Here is a 22324-nt window from a genome sequence, read left to right as displayed (position 1 = left end):
CTAAAATGGCAGTGAGCGTCTAGACGTCTACATATATAGGTTATAGGGGTATTTTTTTTTCCTGCCTTACCCACAAGTTTTCGTATAGAAACGAGAAAAGCTGAAAACATTTTTTTTTTTGGTTCTTTTTCTCTAGAAAACTTATAGGCCTACAAGAAAAAAAAAGAGAATAATATACAAGTGTGACATTATGCACGCAGTTTTGACTTATGCGTCTTCCTTTATGAGTCATATCTTATCCACAAACCTCATTTTTTTGCCATAATTGATTTTCTTCAGTTCGATTGATAAATTAACTCCTTACTCCATCAACCCAACCAGTATACATGAACACAAACCCTAATACAATGTGTTATGCTTACTGCAGTATTGGCCTCCTTCTGTTCCTTCTTTTTGATAGAATCCGTCGAGACCAAAAGCAGCGAAAGAATACACGAAGCAAACAGTCCTTTCCGTTTGAATTACCGCGCGTGATGAAGTATGCCCACACCAGCGTTTGTTGCCAGGTTAAAAATTCTTCTTTGCACCTCACACAGTGATAGGAGTTAAGTATCGGATATCGGCTATAGCTCCTCTAGCAGGGAAAACCCCAATAGACGGCCACTCCCAATGCGCTTGTGATGTAGGCCTAACTCACAAACTATGAACAATGCCATTATATACCCCTTATTGTCTTGAAGTAAACTGGACGTGTTTCTTCAACATTCTTGCAAGTGAACCCCTGCAGCAGTTATCTCATGTCAGACAAGTTTGTCAAAAGATGCAATAACACGAACGTTGTCCAACATTTGTGTTGGATATGTTCCAATCCTTCCATTGCGATACGCTTATATCCAGCCAGTTTCATTTTGGTGAAGATAGAGTATCCTTTGTTGACACACTTCGAAACAGCATAACGATTAACAAAGAGTGGAATTGCCAGACATCGAAAATCACCCATATTGCATCTTACTGTACCGATTTCAACCGATCTCCTGTCACGAGTGATCGGAAATGATATCCAGGTTTACCAGCGATGCAGTCGCCTGCAGGTACATTCATTATTTCCGTTAGGCAAAAGCATGGAATAATGTAAAAAAAAAAAGAATAAGCATATACAGTGGTTTATAGTCTGAATATGTGGATTTCAGTAGTTGTTAACAAAGTGTGTTGAAATCTTGAATAAAGGGATAAGATACAAAAACTCCAAATATGCCAGAATTATTTTGAATAAAGATTACATAGCCGAAAAAAAAAATAATATTTAATTCAATTCAATTCAATCATAGTTTATTTCCAATCAATCAACGAGAATCAAGAAAAAAACATAGTACAAATTTCCAATCAACGAAAATCAAAACATAGTACAAAGTATACATGTCGTGAAATGATATTGTTCAAACATTTGCAAAAGATTCATGTAGTATCCGAGATAATTTATATAACAACATAATGTTTGAGGAACAATACATATATACTTCGTGGACGTGCGGAAAATAGATTCGATTGTGGAAAATATTGATCCACTAAAATAATATGATAATAATAATAGTAATAATAATAATAATAATAATAATAATAATAATAATAATAATAATAATGATAATAATAATATCTCAAACTTCCGTGTTACTAACGCTGAAATGGCAATCCGCTGAGCAACGTGTAAGATATCGATATTGTGTTCTTGTTTTTAGAATACAAAATAATCTAATACCGACTTATTTAAAATCATTATTTTATAATATGTAAACGAACTGCAAATAGGTAGAGGACACATTACTCTTTGAAATGTCCCTTCAACTTCCCAAGGACAGAATTAGAAACTCTTTTGCACAATGATAGTATGTCGGAGCCATTGTTTAATGCACTCCCTGTAAATGTTCAAACATTATCCCTTTATGGATTAAAAAAAAAACACACACAATGCAAATGCATATTATGCATGTAAAGTGGTTCAAGTGATATGTAAAAGTGCTGTATCCATAATTATATACACTTGTTTATCATTAATCTACTCTCGATTTTTGTAGTTTACAATGTTACCTATATTCAAACTGTTTTCTATTTTGTATTTTCAAGTAGAATGATGTTGTTATTATTGCATGGCGCCTTTGGAAAGCAGTTTTACAAGAACAGGCAAACCCTGCAGTGTGATATAGCTAAAAGAAACAGGCAAACATATGAATGAATAAATAAATAGATGAATGAAGAAGTATCATCAGTTGTTTTTGTTTCATTACATAAGATTCACCCATTTCCTTTTTTTTCATTTGTTTTTGCAAGACAAATCCAACTGAATATTATCAAAACAAAATTATGTATCCATCTTGCCCTATCGATTTTATAAGTGCACAGAGATCTCCACTCCACAATGACAAACATGGAAGAGAAAGTTTCACTTTTAGAATCGGACGAGAGAAAAAATATATATAACGTAAATAGCGTTGTCAAATTTCACGGTTTCGTAAAGCCGTGATATCGGTCAAGGGCCCTTGGGTACTTGCCCCCCCCCCCCCATCCAAAATTGTCGGTCACAACAATATTGTTTATGCAAATTCTATGATGACGTCATCGTCCTGTTTTTCTGAATATGGAATTCGAATACAATTTCAATCATTTAACTCCAACTTCTCTAAAAAAAGAAGAAAAAATAGCATTGCTTCATCTTTAGATTTATGATTGTTACTGACATGACTGATATCACTAATTAAAAAAAGTGAAACTTTCATATTCCATATCTCATAGTAAATGTTTTACCCTTTTTTCAAATCTCCGCCCGATTTGCATACACATGAATTTCCATTGTCCATTTCATTTTGATCTTGCTCACATTCATTGTAATCGAACGTTTGGTGGAAATGGCCTTAATTGAATTGAATTGAACTGGATAACTGAAACTGCACTGGTCTTACACTCGAGACACAGAGAACAGTGCCAGCACGTTTATTTCATATTTCACTTGACATCTATACTTATATATTAAGTAAAACAAACAAACAAGCAAGATACATAAAGCGGGTCATGAATAGAAAGTGTGTCAGCATTCATTATGTACGTAAGACAATTCTCTATAACATGTGAAATATGATGGAACCGCAAAAGCAAAGCTTGTAAACGCAGGTTCCAGAAGAAAATACCAATGTAAATTTCATGCAATGGAGATAGGACTCAAAGTACTAATGACGAAACTATAATGAAAGCTAAAATAGCAAGGTACAAAGGGAAGAAGAAGTAAAAGAAAAGAAAAAGGAAAAAAACCCAAAGAACAAGAACTGAGTGAAAAAATAGCATATGGATACAAAGTATACGAGCACAATAATCTTATGCTTCATTCAAAAACTTAATCATATTATGACTATTTATAATGAGTAGTAACTTATTTCATGATTCTTAGACTGTAGTCGTCATTTACACTATATTATAGGCCAATTATTTCGGAACAAATTCCCATCCGAGTAGGAGTTGAGTCAATATTTTCTTGGTACGTGCAAGAAAGGGGGGGGGGGAGGCTTAGGGGAGGAGGAGGAGTATTCAATACTGTATACAGTATAAAACAAAAAAAAATTGTTCCAATTATTTAAAATAATTTTAAATTATTTAAAATTATTTAAAAATAAATGTAAAAGCCAAGATATATTTATATAATTATGACAAAAGTTGATATCAGCAAAATGTGTTATGTCTGATGACATTAAAACATGCCTACCTCTTTTTCACTCGTCTACTTTCTCCTTAATCACTTCGAAAACTGGGAGTACCAGCTATTATCAATCAATATCACTAACCTATTGCATGTATAAGATAATGGTACATAATGCGTATAAAAGCCTATAACATGCACTGTGTGATGCCTGTGGTAGGACCTATATCATTTATTCTCTCATTCATTCTTCAGACCCAATCTACGCAAGTGATGAAAGGCTAGCTAGGTTTAATGTTGAAATTTGCAAAATATATTATTGCAGTATCACGTGTAGGTACTTACTATATAGCGTATAAAACAAAAGGCCATTTTTATCATAGATTTGAGATGTCTACAGTCGAATCCTGTGGAAAGAGAGGGATAGAGATAGAGTGGGGGGGGGGGGGAGGGTGAAGAGAATCATCGTGTTAAATCACCTGGCGGATCGACGAGCCTACCCAACAACTTACTGTGGTGATCTCGAGTGACCCGAGGAATGATCAAATAAAATGACAGAAATAGAGAAATCAGTCCCTGAATATGAAAATATTTGCAACAGAATTGCACAGAATAGGAAATTATTCGTTTTCTGCGTGTGTGTGTAACTTTGCTGGTTTTCTCCACTAGGTTGCTGTGGATGATAATCCCAGCACTATACGATCATAGGGCCTAGGCCTATAGCTGATTGCTTATTGACACGGGTTGTATTATTATAAGATACAGTGGCGGATCCACGCAGGAGGGGGCGCACCGGATGGGGACGCGCGCCTCCCTTTATTAATTAATCAATTAATTAATCAATTTATCTATTTATTCATTCATTCATTCACTTATTGATTGATTGATTGATTGATTGATTGATTTCATTTTTGTCCCCCCCCCCCCCCCCTTTCTGGAATTCCTGGATCCGCCCCTGAATAACCACCTTACCCTAAATGCCCCCTCCCTGTTCCATTGTTGTGATTTTCCAAATTTATGACCGTGTCTAGTTAGTGCGGATGCGATAACATTCGACTTTAATGTCATGATCTGTTCACACAAAACTGTTCCCTCGCTCGGCATCACACTATTCTCATGTCGGCCTATTCATTTGTGAGATCCATGAAGGCATCGCTGCTGACATCGAACCATTCAGCAATGCCAATTTCACAAATGAGAGCATAAGTCAATTTACTATTTAAATAATGTACAATATTTTCATTGTAATTTTGATATTAAAAATAATATTTATCTCAATTACATATTATATGATGGTAGTTATTTTTAGAAAATACAACAAAATAATTTTACAAATCAATTCGACTTACGAGCGTTTCTGATCTTGCTATCGGCACCGCTGCGTAATCGCACCACACACCCACAACCGAACACATGCACGGTGGGGATGGGGAACCTCGCGCTCTCTTTCGGATGTAAACAATTCGATAAGTTGAAGAAGAATGTGTGATGGGTGGAAGCTCCGTGACGAGTAAGTTTGCGGCCAAATTACTTCTTATTGTCCAAAGTCCCCATACAGAACCAAATGCATGTAAGGTTTACATCAAGCGCGTATGACTCACAGCTTCTCTTGCGATATCGTTACCTTAAAACCTGAAATTTGCCGTCATTTGTTATACGGTACCTTTCTGCTCATTCTGGCATCTGCCCCGTCGCGCGTCGGCCGTCGGCTGTCGGACGGTAAAGCAATGCACCATCTACTGCAATGCTGCTAGCTGCGCACTGCCTGACCAGAAAAGTCACGGCACATCCCAGAAAATCGTCGAAAATCTGTCACAATTTTTTTTTAGTAATGTCTATATTTTTATGGGACAGTGTTCGTGGTGTCTGCGCCGCCATAAAGCTAGCTAAGCACGCAAGGCCCGTTCACGTAACTTTCACGAAATCGTGAAATGGGTGGGTCTACGTACAGGCCAGCGAGGCAAGGCCTTTTCACATTGTTACACTTAACATTACAGTTTTACGAATCAAACGTTTGGGTTTAGATTTTATTACCCAGCTCACCAAGCCATTGTACGGTGAGCCAGAGGGGCAGCAGGGCAATTATCAAGGGTGTAACTGTATAAGCACTGCTGAGACTACTTGTGACCGTGAACACATAACATGGTGAACCACGTTAATAAAGTACATTGTTTTGTGGAACAGTAAAATTTACTTCCCACTGTTCACCGTTATCTATAGGTAGTGACTATGGTGACCTAATTAGTGTATGTGGGTATGTGGGACTGTTGTTGGTTATGGCTCAGCTCAGCACTATCGTATCGGTGTCGGCTTACTGTGAGTCTGTAGCCTTCGTAGTAGTGAACCCGTGTCGGCTTACTGTAGCCTTCGTAGTAGGCCTACTAAGTGTCAATGCAATGCTACAGTGTACTATACCGGTATGGTTGGACCTACTGCTCATCGACCGCCTAATGTTTATTTGCTTGATAAGAATACTGAACACTGAAATTCACGTAAAAACTTGGCCTAGAGTTCTACGTCACTACGTGATTGAGAAAATCCAGCACTAAGATATTAGTGCTGTTGTTCCCTTTTCAAGTCGAGCTTTCAGTGCAAAAATATCGCCGTTGAACTTGCGTGGCCTCTTTTCAGCTCCTCGCAGTGCCGCATGCCGCTCCTTAGATCGACCGCTGTTTTTGCACTGACGATGCACACAAACCGAATTGTATTGAACACCGTGTTGTACGAAGCTTTTTAGAAACTTCCATAGGCATTTCATTACCATTTGGTTAAAATATTCATTTGAAATTTTGTCCTTGATTCAAACCATTAATTAATGAACAGTGAATTTTCACGTTTTCCCACACATCCTCATCAACAGTCAAAGCCAATCCATTTTTATGTGCTCTGTGCGCAGTGAAGTGTGTACTAAGCGTTCTGTGCGCCAATACTAATTACTACGTGGTCGGTTTCAATAAGGGCGGTCGATATGTACATGTAGTAGGGTTACCATGGTTGTGTGTATCTGAGGGACTGTGCTGTACACATGTTAAACGTTTGAAGTACGTTTCCTCTTCTAAAAAGTAAAATTAGAATGGTCTAACTTTTAAAGTGGTAGACCAAGAAGAGATCAGTCTGAACTGTCTTTAACTTTTGGGGATATGTTCCGTGGAGACTATGTCTGGCTTCATGAAATCCTTCACCTTTACAAAAAGGAGAACCATTATACACTGTAAGGGTGCGTTTACACCGAGCACAATACTGGCATAGTGGCAACTTGATGGGTTTTTGCTATGATACGCCAAAAGAAACCATGTGATCATGTCTGATTCCAGAGACTCCAGCCCCAAGCACCTTAAACCCCTATCAAACGGGAAACTTCAACATACTAACTTGATGTGCGCAAAGTTTCTTGCAGCCAGGGTCAAGGGCCCGCTTAAAGGCCCTGGAAGCTCTAGGGTTCTAGATGCTCTCTCGTGCTCCTACGTTCAGGCTTATTTTTCAACATACGATGACACTAAATAAGAAATCATTTGAAGCAGGAGACACAGAGCCAGGGCGGGAGAAATTTAAGCAGGAGAATAGGAGATTTTGCAAAAATTTGCTTTTGGCGGGAGGTCTCCCGTCGAAAGCGGGAGAGTTGGAGTCTCTGTGGTTCTGTTAAAACAGAATAAGTAATTCGGTACAAAATCACACAAAATGTTATTCTTAGGCGCGGTCAGACTGGCAAAAAGTTCGAGAAGTTTAAGATCGCGATCTTTAAGATCGAGAAGTTTTGCCAGTGTGACCGCAAACTTCCTGCGAAACTTCCCGCGAAACTTCTCGATCCGTTTGCGGGCAGTGTCTCCAAAGCGCGAGGCCATTGTCCATGTACAGATGTGCATTGTTATGTCACAATCACTAGCCATCGGACGGCGCACTCTTTCTTGCGCGCGTACCAATGGCCCAAACTTCGCGATCTTAAACTTTTTGATCTTTTGCCAGTCTGACGGCACTTATTATGTCAAAATCAAGAGTAACAAAATGAACTGTAGAAGATTAATTTTGTAACAAAATTATTAGCGGGGAAGTTATATTTTAATAGAACCAGACATGGTTTCTTATGGCGCACCATAGCAAAAATCCTGGCCTGCTGCCCATACCGTGGTCAGTGTCAACGGGCCTAGCGTAAAGTTTTTTTTTTTTTCAATAAAACTCCAAACAGATTAATTTTTCTGGCTACTTTAAGTGGCATTTGGTGTGCCTAGTTTGCACCCTCAAATATTGAAGAGAATGTGTGAATGAATGAGGCTTTTAAGAGTTTTAGCAGTTTTTATCCTTACCCAATATTGCTACTACATTGTATTACATTCTCCCATGGTAGACATTTAAATTTAAAGGGATGGTACAGTATTGGTGGAGATGAGAATTGGGCTTTTAACTTTTTGCGAGATACCAAGAATACACTTATGATATAGTACAGAGCATACCATTTTAACAGGAATTCAAAGTTTATTTGATGAAAATCGGGTTTGGACTGACTAAAACATCCAAAAACAAAGTAAAACAAAGCGATTGTAATAAAGTGTGGGTCCCACACTTTATTAGAATCGCTCTTTTTTTAATATCTTAGCCATTTCAAGACCAATTTTTGTCAAATAAATGTTGAATTCCTCATAGAATTACATGCTCTTTCACATTTCATATTAAGGGTTTCTCATTATCTTACCAAAAAATGTTAGAAACCTGAAATTAGGTCTCAACCAAAACTGTATGATACATTGTACCTTTAAGTTACCACCATTTTGTATGCTATCAATTAGACCTGATGCAATTAGCACTATTATAAATTGATTGTTTCAAATATAAAATGCTAAAAAACACTTACATGTAAAAAAAAAAAAAAAAATACTTTGCATACTTTGAGTCAAAAAACCACCTTTCAAGAAGTGAGGACTACAATGTGTAGATACCGAGTACTAACTGAGCATGTGTGTTCATTGGCAAGAGTATGAGTGTGTGATATCTCCTTGGTGTGACACTGTTTTTTTGTCTCTGCCTTGATGGAATGATCGGTCTGTATCTGGTTCTCGGGGATATGTTCCATGGAGACTGCATCTGGCTATGGAGGAGAGTGAAAATGTCAACAAAAAAAAAAGAAAAAAAAAGACTCCTCCGGACAGACGGATCTTTCTATCTAGCCTCTGCCATGAAGTAACACCAGAGGCATTATGTTTTCGAGTTGTCTGTCCAACCGTTCTGTCTGTCTTTCCGTCCATAATCAATTTTGTCTGTAGCGTATCCAAATGAAACTTAGCATATGTGTACATATGAGTAGAGGATTTTTTTTAACCAACTTTAGAGTGCACATGCTCAGAGGTCAAGGTTAAATTTATCAAATATCACTATCTTCCCTATATCTATCCAATACCTGAAGGTATTTTTCTTGAAGCTTATATACATATATTTTAATACCAGATAAAGATTCTGTAAGGAAAGTTTTGGGCCATAGGATCAAAGGTCAAAGGTCATACATGCAGAGAAATTGAAAATGCTGAAATTGAATTGTTTTCCTCCTAATCTTGGAAATGGCTCAAGGTATCTTCATAATCAATAAACTTAATGCATGTATTGCGATACTCGGGTGAGTGCAAGACCCCTTGGTCTCTTGTTGTTGTTGTGTTTTTTTCAGTTGGCCTTTGACATAATTTCCTCCCAACTCAACTTTGATTTTCCCATCTCCTCCAAGATTGAGTGATTCTCGACAGATTTCACACATGGTACCGTATCTCATTTCTGTGAGCGCAGACCAACCTGCTTTTGAGACCCTGATGCATACAATGTGGATTCATGGAGTGGGAAGGCTGGCATAAATTAGAGAATTCCTGTAACAAATTTTGTACAGCTTTATCACTGAGCTCTACAAAAGTACACACAGAGCTGCTGAATCTGGACTGGAGTTGACCATTACTGATAAGTGTTCGTCTTGATGAACATATTCGCTGACCAGTGCTATTTCTGGTTTTTGTATTATTCCCCTTTGGGCAGCGAATGAATTGGACCACCCTTGAATCCCCATGCTACTGGATCTTAAAGATGAAAGGATACAGCTGTAATTAAAGGCCTATTACAACTGTAGTATAGGAATTAGAGTCAACTAAACCCCACCCCAGTTGATTGACAATTAGTTTGAGGACATCTATTCTGATTGGTTAAGAAAGCTCATTAGAGGCTGCAGGTGTTAACTTTATAGCAGAATGAAACTACAGTACAAATTGTATGTGAGTAAGGACACCCTATTTCATTGTACAGTCCACAAGGAGGCTTTAATACTTATGTAGTGATACAATGTCGTGGATAAAGTAAATTATTGTTCTCTCTGTGCCAAGAGACTTAAAGCCTACTCCTGGGCCTAAATCTTTACTGTCAATTGCAAGGGACTTATAATTCAAGCAGAACATTCAACTATCTGATCTGGACTAGTACTCTGTGTGAGTGAGTATTTGGAGGCTACTGTAAACAGAATAAGGAGCCCATTAACCCATTGAGGACGAGTCCCGAGTATACTCGGGCAGGTGTCTATGGGAAATGCGTGTTGCAGCGAAACCAGTCTGTCCTCAGTGCACAGCATAAATGATGCTCATGAATGAGGAGTTTGTTACATGCTTGAATACAGACTATAGTGGGGTTCACACACATAGCCCTAAACTTTAAGTTTCACTCGTGGTTTTGAAACTTTAAGCTAACTTTAAGTTTAGAGTGCGTGTGACCGACTTGTGATTTCGGAACTTCAAGTTATCTTCAAGTTACAAAACCACGACAAAATCTTAAGGTTAGCGCGATAAACTACAAGCCGCGGGGGGTCTCCATCGAAGTTAGCAGACATGTGGAAACAACAAACCTCAAAGTTTCGAAATTTAAAGTTTAGCTTGACTTCGCCCTCCACTGTGCGTTTCCTAGTCAGCTCTGAGTACTTTATCAGCTGTAGTAGTACGGTAGCCAGCTGCAGCAGCTACTTGCAGCGTACGTACCCAGGCCCCAGGTCAAGGCGTGGCCGTGGCTAGCAGCTGTACGTTTGAGCTGGAAGACATCCCTGTGCGAGATTCATCTGAAGCGCGCGCCAATGGTATACTTGTACTACTTCGTTATTAACCACGACGTCATGATTCACTCAAAGTTAGCGGTGTAGTCTACATGTGTGTGAACTCGCGTCGTTGTTTGAGGGTCGTGGTTTCGAAACTTCGACGATCCCAAACTTTAAGTTTCGTAACCATGACGGTACGTGTGAACATAGCTTATGAGAGTTCTTGGTGGCGTTAGTATGTCATGGAGTGGGGAAGGCTGGCCCAGCTTCGATATATCAGGGAGCTTCAAGCTCCTTGGATATATTCAAGAATCCTTGTACATGTACATAGCCTTCTCACTGATCTCCAGATGTACACAGCCGAAGATTCTCAACTGTAGTTGACTGTTGAGCGTACACTTCGAAGCACATTTTTGTTTGCTGACCAGTGCAAATCATAGTTTTCGAATGTATCCCAATGGGCAGTGAATGAATAGGGCCACTCATGAATCCCCACACTGTTGGGTCCTTAACTTGTGGTATGAAGCAAATCAAAGTAATTCCCACAACCTGCTTTGATATAATTCTGACAGACCAAAAACTCTTGTGTATTATCAATCTTTCTACAATGCATGTTGGGGTAGTGAACGCAGCATTACAACTCACTTGATCAAAAAAACAAAAAACAAAAAGGAAAAAACATGCTAATATGCTGGAAGTTGTTTTGTTTTGCCTGATCAGTGATGTAATTTATTCAAACCTGGTACATATTAGCCATGGTATTGCAAAAACTGATGTAGATGAGCACTTTTTTATTGACTGGCAGTGACAATTGGATAAAACAAAATAAGCGCAGTAGAAAAACAGAAAAAGTACTGTATCTGACATTAAAACATTTCTTTGAAATGAAACTGTAACTGCTTATATACAATATTTAGTCAATATTTTTTTTTTCACATGGAGTCACACTGTATGTTAAGGAAGGAGATGTCTCAAATTTATTGGTCAGTGCCAGTGGAAAGGAAGCATGATTTTGAAAGATTTTTTTTTTTCATATTTCAGTTTAATGAACATAATCAACTGCAAATGAAAATCTTACTGAAATTTTATTAGCACACAGAAAGTCATGGTCGTGAAATATCAGCAAATCACTTTAAACATAATTGAAGTTTGAGGAGTGCTATGAAAGAACTGCCCAACTCATTTTACCTACAATTTACCAATTTTTAGACTTTTTAAAAAGTGTTTGTTCTTCGAGTATGACCATCTAACCCTCTCCTTTCATATCAAGGGAGATAGTTAACAGACTATACAGTGATGCCACTCACAGTCTCAGTGACATTATCCAAACACAACTATGGCAGGTTCTAGGACAGGTTTAACCTCCTCGACAAATCCCAATACATAACAAACATGATGCCATGAATATTGAATAACCTTCTTGATAGCAGTTGTGGAATCTGTGTAGAAAGGCGTATTCAGCAGTAGATCTTGCTAGACGCTGAATCACATAGTGCACATGATACGTCAAGCCAAGCCTACAATGTTGTAGTTCGTGGGGACTCTTGTGCCCTTTAAAATCTGGAATTTTACAAGTGTATCAAAACAATGTGTGAGTAATGCAGAGATTTGTCTTTGGTGAGTGCATACAGTTCTATGCAGTATGAGCTTTTCTGGGATTAAAGTGTGTTCAAGTTGTGGTGTGAGGATACCTCCATGGTGTGATGTGAAGGCCTGTGTATTGTGTAGATGACTCAAGTTCTAACCTCTTTATTGGGGGACAAAGGTCTTAGAGGTATTCTCGAGTCGTCCCTATTGATCGCTGTTAATCAAAGTTTACTGCACTGGTGGATGTTCAATATGTAGCCAGTAGCTGTTGTGATTTAGAGGAGGTAGCTGAATGACTGCAAAAGTAGATATTTTTGCAAGAAAAATTTTCCGTGCTCACAATTCACAGGTGTATGATATATATTTGTGTGTGTGTGTGTTTTAATTCTGCGTTTAACCAAATCATTAGATAGTGTTGCCACATGCAAAAATATGCAGAAGTGCTTTTATTTTCGCTCTAGTTTCTGGTCAAGGGAATGTGGAAAAAATTTCCACACCGCGAAAAACTTCCACTTTTACAGTATTCTTTTCTCTCAGTTCTTCAAACTATCAGTAGGTTCTATCCAGTAATTGGTTTCATGCCAGTGTACATACAATTGTATGAGTCTTTCCAAAGACATCCAAGATTAGCAATAGATGTTTATCTCCCCATGGTCAAATCCATGAATAGAATAGATCTATGCCTGGCTGTTATCAGTGTTTGTCTGTGGGTATATGTGTACATATAATGTGTGTGTGTGTGTGTGTGTGTGTGTGTGTAAAAAAGATTAAAACTAAGTGTTTCTACACAGACACTAGTTCCAGTGAGCATTTTAAATAGTCTTGTGTATAAATTAGATGACTCTCTGGGTACAGAGACCCTGCTGATGCAGCGGGTTTGTACCAGCACATGTTTTATAGACAGTAGAAGGTTAAAACTTGCAGGTACATTTACATCACTAAACACACATGTATTGGCAACTGTGCAGGGGCAGGGGTAGGGGTACACCCAGGTGCAATCCGTTCTTCCATTGCAGTTAGTCGTGGTCCTAGGACGCATGCAGACAGGTGGAACCCTTTTTTCCTCTTTTGCTGTCAATCGCTCCAAGTAAGTTGTTTTTTTCTCTCTCTTTTTTTTTAGACATGTTTATCCTCATTCTCATCTTCTGCTGTGGTAGTTCTGTGCAAATGTACACACTCAGGTTTGTTTGTTTCTTTTCTTCTTTAAGTAAGAATTACTCTGAAGGGAATGATGAATATACTATATAATATGATTGAGTATTGGTGCTAGTGTATGAAGGAGTTCCAAAAAGTGGTTGTAAAGTGAAATTTTGTGGTGTGACGTCTTGATGTATGGTTTGAATATCTCTCCATGACTTCCAATGCAGAGTTTAGCATATTTTTACTGGATGAAATCATTATCTTTTTTTTGTAGGTGATAATTTTCATATTTTTTTTTTAAATCTTTGGTTACATGTACATAGCAGACAGCCTGATTCATTCATGAGTGCATAGTGAATAGCTGATTAATCAATAGTGAAAGACAATTCTACCAACCATTTCTGCCCTGTTTGCCCATGGCAAGGCATGCTGGAAGTGCTTGAATTGCACAATTGTACAGTACGTATTCTGTTTGTTTGTTTTTTCTCTCAAGTGGAAGAAAAGGATGTAGAAATGTGGTATAGGGAAACCCCGCTGGTCATTTTGAGCTGGCTTACAATGAGATATCACTTTCAACAAGATGAATTTGGAGGTCCCAATTTCCCCATTAAATTCATATTTACGATTGTAGCTGGTCTCTTTTCTTTTTGTTACAACAAGGGACCAGTTTGAGAAATGAGGTAAAATTGGCAGTCTTGTCAACCTTGTCAACAGAAGAGGTTTCCCTTGATAGAGATTTCCCACATAAGTTCTAGCAAGGGTCAATAAAAGCCAATTATTCTGTATTTAACAGAGGTTGATTTTTAAAGGAGTTTTAGCAAAATCAGACACTGTCTGACTAATACCCCTTCCGTGCTTAGCAAATTTTACCCCGAATGTCACCGCGAACTCCCGTGTGACGATGTAGAATGAAAGGCATCATGGATAAACTCCCAAGTTGAAAGCATAGAGTAGCATACCAACAAAGTCTTGCTGGGCTGTTTCGTGTGTGCGCCATACTAAATGTGTGCTTGCATTGCAGAAGAGGGAATGAAACTGGGATCTCACACGAGATACTGTAAAACGGAGAATGTTCGCATGCATTTTAATTTCACGAATTTCGCGAGAGCAGAGTTTCGCAAAATTAGAATGCATGCTAAAGATCTTGTCTACACAATATGCATTGAATGTTGGAGGCAACTCGCAAAAATTTTTTGCAGCGAAAATATTGTGTTTTTACAGTTGGTATGAGAGAAATTTTGTTTCACATTGGATTCCCCAGTGAATCTTCTGGATTATTCTCCAAGTGACTAGTGATTCAAAGATTTATATTATTGATACATCCCGTTCCCACTGCCCTCCCCCCCCCCCCCCCGAAAAAAAGGCATCCCAAAAATGTGCAATAAGTAGCTGTGAGGCTCGTAAGTTAAAGGTAGAAACCTCTTCCAATAAGGGAGGTATAGTCCACTCCATGTATGGTTTTAGGGGACACAGTACTTCTTCTTTGTGATTGTTTTACTTCCACTAGTAGACATGGCAGGAGAAAAGTGGAAGAAGTTTTGTGTGTGTGTGGCTGTTGGGATCCTGACCAAAGAGGAAGAGGTTTAGATGAAGTGACAACGTCTACAGACAATGATCTCTGTTTGATTGCTCCCCAGCAACTGCAACATAGTAAACGAAAGTGAAAAGAGAGATGTGTGGTTTGAAACATGTGATCATGTGAGTACACTTATCACAGGGAAAGTGCTTTGTTGGGACACTGGTGGTATTTCGTACGTACAGCCGTACCACATGACTTTGCAGCATAAGTGGAATACAGTAGCTCATATAGGCAAAAGATGCATGGTGTATCATACCAGATCAGGAGAAATAATCAATGAAGAGTAGCTTGTGATAAACTGCTGTTGAACTGAAATGTGGAATTTTATACTAGTTGATATGAAGAGCAGTATCAAATGAAAATATTTAATGCCATATGAAGATTATAGGAAATCACCAGGGAAAAAGAATAATCCAAACCTTTGCATTTCTCTGGCGATCATTAATCTGATTTATGACCTTTTTTTTTTGTTGTTGATAGAAATGTTAACAATTAAATTGCAGGGAAATTGTATTTCAATTATATGTGCCATGCAAAATTGCGCTAGTCTCACAAACCCATATCCATGATATTTGTTTATAGGAGACTTATATATAAAAATTGTGAAATTTTGCGTAATTCATGGAAAGGATTTCCTCTGTGATCACCCACCTTCAAATGAAATCTGTTCAATTTTCTCAACTTAACATAACTGAAAAATGTCATTTGAAGTCAGAACATAACAAGAACAATCTTGAACAAAGCATAGTTTTGAAAAAGTGTGCAGATGAGGTTAAAAAACACAAGATAATGGTTTTATCATGTCAGTAGTTGGTAAGACACTGTTTTAAAATCATTACTATTTGTGGATATCATCATTATTTTGTCATTATTAATTGTATTCCTGTAATTGTTATTTTGTCATCATTATTAGTAGGGATTACCTACGAGATGGTTTGGGCTCTATTTTTTTCATACAATGTACATTGTACATGTATGTCTTTTTTTTTTTCTCAATGTTAGTTTAATCACTGTTTGCTGGGGGTGGGGGTGGACTTAAATACATTGCCCTTCAGAAACATACACTGTATCCTAGTTGGCTCAGTGTGACAAGTACAAATGTAAATTACAAATATGTCAGAACAACTGCCAAAAGTTGGAATCCATTCTCCCCCCCCCCCACCACTTTCCCGCTGTGATAAAAAGCTTGAATGTGACAGAAAGGTACCCATTCCTTGTACCTACTTACAAGTATACCCACATCATTACACTTTGCTGGGTTTAGTGCCTCTAAAATAGGAAAGAACTCTTCCTGTGTGATGAAAAAGAGTGGTACACACCCTCTGTACTACGCAGCGTGAGAGGGCCAGTCAATGCCAGAAAATACCAGCACATTTAATACCATTTCTCCTTTTCTCCTGGTAGTGATGCTTAAATTCCAGTCCAGTACAGGCATGTAAAAAAATAAGGGGGGGGGGGGGAATAGCTTAAGTAACTTGTACATGTTGTACATCTTTAAGTCGAGAAGAGAGTTTCTAACATTGGTATTTGGGAGCAGTTTGCCTTGAATTGAGTTGATAAGAAGTGGGATTTATCGTTAGAACCATCTCTGGAATCAAGTACGTATGTGAGCGATATCCAAGAGATAGAGAGTTCATAGATCACTCGATAGGGTTCTAGGACAATTACACCCTGGACAATTACCCCACACCCTTCCCCTTCCCCTAATCCTAATCCTGAACCTAATACTAACCCTAACCCAAACTCTAACCCTATACCTAACCCTAACCCTAATCTTTACTCTAACGTTATCACTAACCAGTATTTACGGGGTGGGGGGTGATTACCCTGAAACGCTTGATAGTTCGACCAAACACCACCAAGCGAAGTGATGCAGGCACGGTGATATGCCTCCCTGATGCTTTCCTCCATCTGTGGTTCCATGAAATGACAAGAGTTAAGGGTTTAACTTCAGTGTAGATTTCTACTATGCAATTATATACCTACTGCCTGTAAGGACATGTAGGGATATTGAATATATGGTATATATGGATCTTGTGGGTGATGGGTTAGATCGTGGATAACAAATGTGTTTTCCTCCATTTATCTTCGAAAGCCTGAATACAGACTGGAGATATCAGAAGAAAAAAAGATATTATCCTGTTGCTTAACTTCACTGTGAATGGATATCTGACTAGTAAAAAACAGAAGGGTGTATGATGTCCTGTAATGTATGTGAGGGTAAATGTTAGGGAATATCTTCCTGTAAAAAATAGAAATTTGACCAGTCAGTTATGTGACACTTTTTTTTTTCTTTTTTTCTTTTGCAGCTAAATAATAATCATGATTCATGAGTCTACATTACATTGTTTGTAGCATAGGTAAAAATTGTATGTCACATTTTGAGCAAAAATCCAAGTGGGCTAATGGTGCACATGATAAATTAGATTTCTGCCCATTACGTGAGTGTATGTTAAGTCCCATGAACACTAAAAAAACAAACTTCAGCAGCTGTGGCTGAATTCTGTACATGAAACTTAATATCACTTCACACACAATGACTTATTAACCAATTATTTGTGTCTCATCATGCGTGTGCGTTAGAATAGCTATTAATATGCTGGTGTTACAGTTTTGGTGGTAAGTTTCAAAACTCTCAAACCTTTTCCCACAATGTGTCATCACCCTTGAGATCAGATTTTACACACATTTTTTTTTTTTTTTTTTTTTACACTTTTAATGTTGTGCTACTTGAGAACAATGAGATAACTGTCATGCGAAGAGCTGTATGTACACAGAGTGATTTGTAGGTAAATAGTGTCAGCAAGCACTGCTCATCGCATGACAGGGTGCATGTTCGTACCCTAAGTCTGTGTTTTCATTGGCTGAGGGGTTCTGTTGGTTTAGGTGATCAAGAGCAGGGTGCAAAGTTTTCATTGGAGCGCATGTGGCAACAGGTGATCCCTATATTTGCCAGTGCAATGGAAAACAAAATAATGTACAGATACATTGTACGTATACATGCATTCTTCGACAGCTGATTTAAACACAATGGGGGGGGGGGGGGAGGTGGAGTGTCTTAGTAGGCATTGGTACAGTGTAGAGCACTTTGTTGCCGTTTCATATATACATACTGGTATTCTGACTTTCACAGGAGTGTAGTCCTGCCTTCCAATTAATGTGCATGATGCTATCATTTAATGCCAGTTGATATGGAAGGTGAGGAGTGTTACGTTTACAGCTGCAGGAGAAGTTGTTTTTCCTCCATGTTGATTTGATTCTTGTTCTGATGTTTGTATGTGTGTGCGTGTGTATATTTGTCCATGCGTGATATATGTGAAGTCACATCAAGATGCTCATTCAATTCACAATACTGTTTTATGGTGGGATGCATTATCAAAATATTTTTGTGTAAAGTTTTAGGAGGATCTTTTGTGGCACTGCTGTGTAAAGTTACTTTAAGTCAAAGAAAAAAAACCCAACAACAATATCTTGCAGAACTGTCCTGTATTAAGCATAGCACCATTAATCGTAAAAGTGACAAACTTGTAATTGTGTATTTTTCCTCTTTTCTCTCTCCCTGTTTGCATCAGGGCCTATACTTTGTAATTGCCCAAGATTGGTAACCTAGTGGCCTCCACCTACCACCACTACCTTGCGTACGAGCCGGCCAGCAGTGCAGAGGCAGCCGAGATGTCCAGCAAAGAGAAGAGCGAGTCTGGGCCACCCCCGAGCCCAGCTGTGACCAATGGGAGCGGTCACTCCAGGACGGGGTCTGTGGACGGCGGCAAGCGCCGCGTGCTGTTCCAGATCTCCGAGGACTCGACGATGGACGAGTCACCGCCCCAGACACCCAACAACACGGGAGACTCGGACGGCGTCTTCAACGACGGACCGAATTCAAACGATGCCAAGCAGAAGAAATTTACAAGGTATTTATGAATTGATGATACTGTGCCTCCTCTGTTTAATTGGGGATACTTACACTTGTTTGTTTAATGTTTTTTTACAGTGAACGAACGTTTGCGCTTTCGGTGTTGAAATGAACTTGCACAATGCGCATCTTTTTGAGGTCTAGTAAAAAAGCAACAACCTATAAATATATGTGTGTTTGTATTTTTGTCTGTTTAAGTGTTGGTTGTATTTGAATTTTGGCTGTTTAAGTGTCGGTGTTTGAATGTTGGTAAATTAATATTAGTTTAAGAATCAACCAGTTTCTGTTTATTCATTTTAAAGTAAGAAGTGCCTTTGGGACATAGATTCTGTTTTTGTATATGATGCATTTAACACTAACCTCCTTTGTTCAATCAAAAACAGTTTAAGTTAGAAGTGTACCTAATGAGCAGTGTCAACATAAGTATTAAAGTAATTAATATGGGCAAGCATGAGGATTAAAGCACATGTAGAATTTTGTGAATTTAGGTTTGGAAATACTTTTAGTCATGAACTTCTCACATTCACTGTATAGATATTGCTGTTTTTAGCCCGAATGAATATTTGGCATTATAATACTTCACCCACAAGTTTGTGCGTGATTTTACTGGAATGGAGCTAGTATCCTTTAACTGCCTTTATGAGACCATGGATACCAGTGACATATTTGACCCTGCCGTGGCCATGGTGAATTTATGTTGAATCAATAATCATGTTGTATGTCTTGACACACTAACTCATTTTGAAGTATCATTGAGTTTGGATTTGCTCTCTTTTGTGTGTGTGTTTCTTTGATCAAGGCTAAAGAGCAATTTATGTTAGGTCTAAACTTACTGGTAGGCACAGAGATATAACTGGTGAAGTGGATGTTGGATTGGCATTAGCTTCCAGGAAATCTCAAGGGATTTGTATGTGAATCGTGGAATACATGATAAAACTTGAACTGATTCACCCTATCTTCCAGAGAGTTTATCATGTGTTCAAGAATATACAATGGTACCATATGTTTTGTAAGTTTCTAGTCAACCACGACATACACTGTATACATGTATGCTCACCAAAACTAAGCAGATTATCCTTTGTTGATATTTTGTGTAAGTAGAGCACATGTATTCATAATACATGTGCTCTGCTTGGACACAAAATAGCAACAAAGAATAATATGTGTGAACATGTAACTTTGGGGACTGTTCTTTGTGGTACATTACGGTGTACATCTGCTGGTGTGTGATGAATGTTTCAAGTCAACAAACTTCACAAGTTTGAAAAATTCCACTTGAAATTCTCTCATGTTTTGAAATTTCACATTCCACTTTCTTACCATACATGTATATAGATGACGTTGTGGGAGTCATTTTAATAAACAAATGGAATTTTCTTCGTAAATTTTCATTTGTTTTGTCAGTCTTATAAACTTTGTGTTAGCGGTCTTTGTACATTTGAAATGCTACAATGTAGTACCATGATGAAAGCTACTTTAATACATGTAGTGCATGTACATGTACATGTGGTGGCTCATTTAGTTTATCTAATTTTCTGAACTACTGGTTATGATTCATACAACATAGATTTATGCATGATCTAGATTAATAACCAGTTCTGCACATGATAGCTTTGTGCATCTACATGTAGATAAAATTATAAACTGATTTGTCTAAAAGCCAAGCAAAGATTTTTGTATTGGTAGAGACCTCCATTCCTGGCTAATCTTGTTCATTTTGCCATGCGCGCAGTATGCTAGGCAGGCCATACCAGTGTAGAACTCTGTACTCATATTGGAACAACAGGGTCAAAGGTAGACAAGAACTATTTGATTTTTGCATCATTGATTGTTCTTAGAAAGCAAGTTTTGTGGTTCATTTATGAGAATGAAAATACTCTGAAAACTGAGAAGTTCATACAACTTTTGCGTACATTTGCTTATATATTATGAACTTCCTGCAAGAGAGAGAAAGAGACAGATTCAGCTAAGATATCAAATCAACTCTGCACCAATTACATAGCATGTAGCTTCAACATTGCAGTAGGAATTTGATGATGACAATACTATAAAAGTGGACATTTTCGCGGTGTTGAAATTTTTGCGCATTTCGCACAACCCAAAACTAGTGCGAAAATAAAAGCAAGTGAATATTTTTGCTTGCCATATGTTCCAGTAGTTGATGTCTTGATTCCGCGGAATTAAAAACACGCGAAATTCTACTTTCCCAGCCGAGCGCGAAAAATTAGTCGCGCAAAAATGTCCACGTTTACAGTACTGCAATTGATATTGAATATAGATTGTAAAGTAACCATCTGGAGCAGAAAAAGGCCTTTACACATTCAGTTCCTATAAACTTCTATGTTCCATTATCTCTCCACCACCCCCTGCACTTGTTTGCAGAAATTTTCTTAACAGTCCTTCTAAGGACTTAACCAGATTTATGAATATGATGGTACCATGCTGTAAAAGTTCTGCATACTTGCTGTCAGTCTGTTCTAAACCTGTTCCCTGAACCTTTTGAGTTTTTGTTTTGTTGTTGTTTTGTTTGTTTCTCAATGGTAGCATTCTACTCGTAGTGTATTTACTGCATAATGTGTGTATCATTACCTAGCTCACTGTAGAACAACACTGCAATCCTGTTTTAGTAACCCTCTTGTAGAGTATAGATCATACATGTAGCTCAAGAGAGACACCAGTTATTATGTTCCATTTTAAATCTGGTTGTTTTTAAACAATAAGTGTGACACATTGAAATCGCTAATGCCCTTTACACTAGTTGAATTTCGTTTGCCCTAACAGTGACCTTTGATTGTCATATGTAATGCCCTACAGCCATCTAACCTTCACAAGCATAGAATTATTGTTAAGTTTAATCAGTTTATCGTATGCCTGGATAATTATGATAACTGGTTTTTCAGGTTTCACAGGAAATTGTCTCAAGCAAATCATTTCCATCCCTAAATTTGTAATTTCAAAGCTGCAGTGAGTTGAATACCCACAGTCTCTGAGAAGATCTCTAGGAAACTTTTAAAACACAACAACAGCAGCAATAAAGTGTGTATTGTTTCATGTTGTGGCCAGTGTGGCATTTTTTTTTTCAAAGTGATCTGACCAATGCTTTTGTGAGTTTACAAAATTTTAGCAGATTCACCTAACTACTGTAGCAATTTACTAGTCCTTAGTTTATTGTTGAAACTGCACACTGTTAAAAGTGGATATTTTTATGTGAGAAATGCACAAAAATTTCAACATCATGAAAATGTCCATGTTGACATTAATTTGAGGGTTTATGTAATATTTGATACCAATCAACAAGTTTACAATGACAGCTTAGCAACAGTCGTGCATGGTTTATTTCAGATGTCAGTGTTTAAAGTATAGGCAACTCCCATTATAATGAAGCCCTCCAGATTAGCAAGTTTCTTTTGTTATCAATGTAAATTAGATTTTGTTATGGCC

At 38.0% G+C, this 22324-nt stretch overlaps 1 protein-coding gene across 1 annotated transcript in view; it reads left to right on the top strand.

Moving 5' to 3' along the window:
- Positions 1-5081: 5081 nt before the first annotated feature.
- Positions 5082-22324, top strand: part of LOC140228674 (acetyl-CoA carboxylase-like) — a 91247-nt gene continuing 74004 nt past the window's right edge. Inside the window, exons 1-2 of the mRNA XM_072308936.1 lie at positions 5082-5132; positions 18543-18881. Coding sequence (XP_072165037.1) covers positions 18643-18881 — 239 coding nt within the window. The 5' untranslated portion in view covers positions 5082-5132; positions 18543-18642. The remainder of the gene's footprint in view (positions 5133-18542; positions 18882-22324) is intronic.

This window comes from Diadema setosum, chromosome 5 (genome assembly GCF_964275005.1).
Source record: "Diadema setosum chromosome 5, eeDiaSeto1, whole genome shotgun sequence".
Taxonomy (NCBI): domain Eukaryota; kingdom Metazoa; phylum Echinodermata; class Echinoidea; order Diadematoida; family Diadematidae; genus Diadema; species Diadema setosum.
The sequence above is the reverse complement of the archived record's forward strand: the minus strand, read 5'-3'. Positions and strand labels throughout refer to the sequence as shown.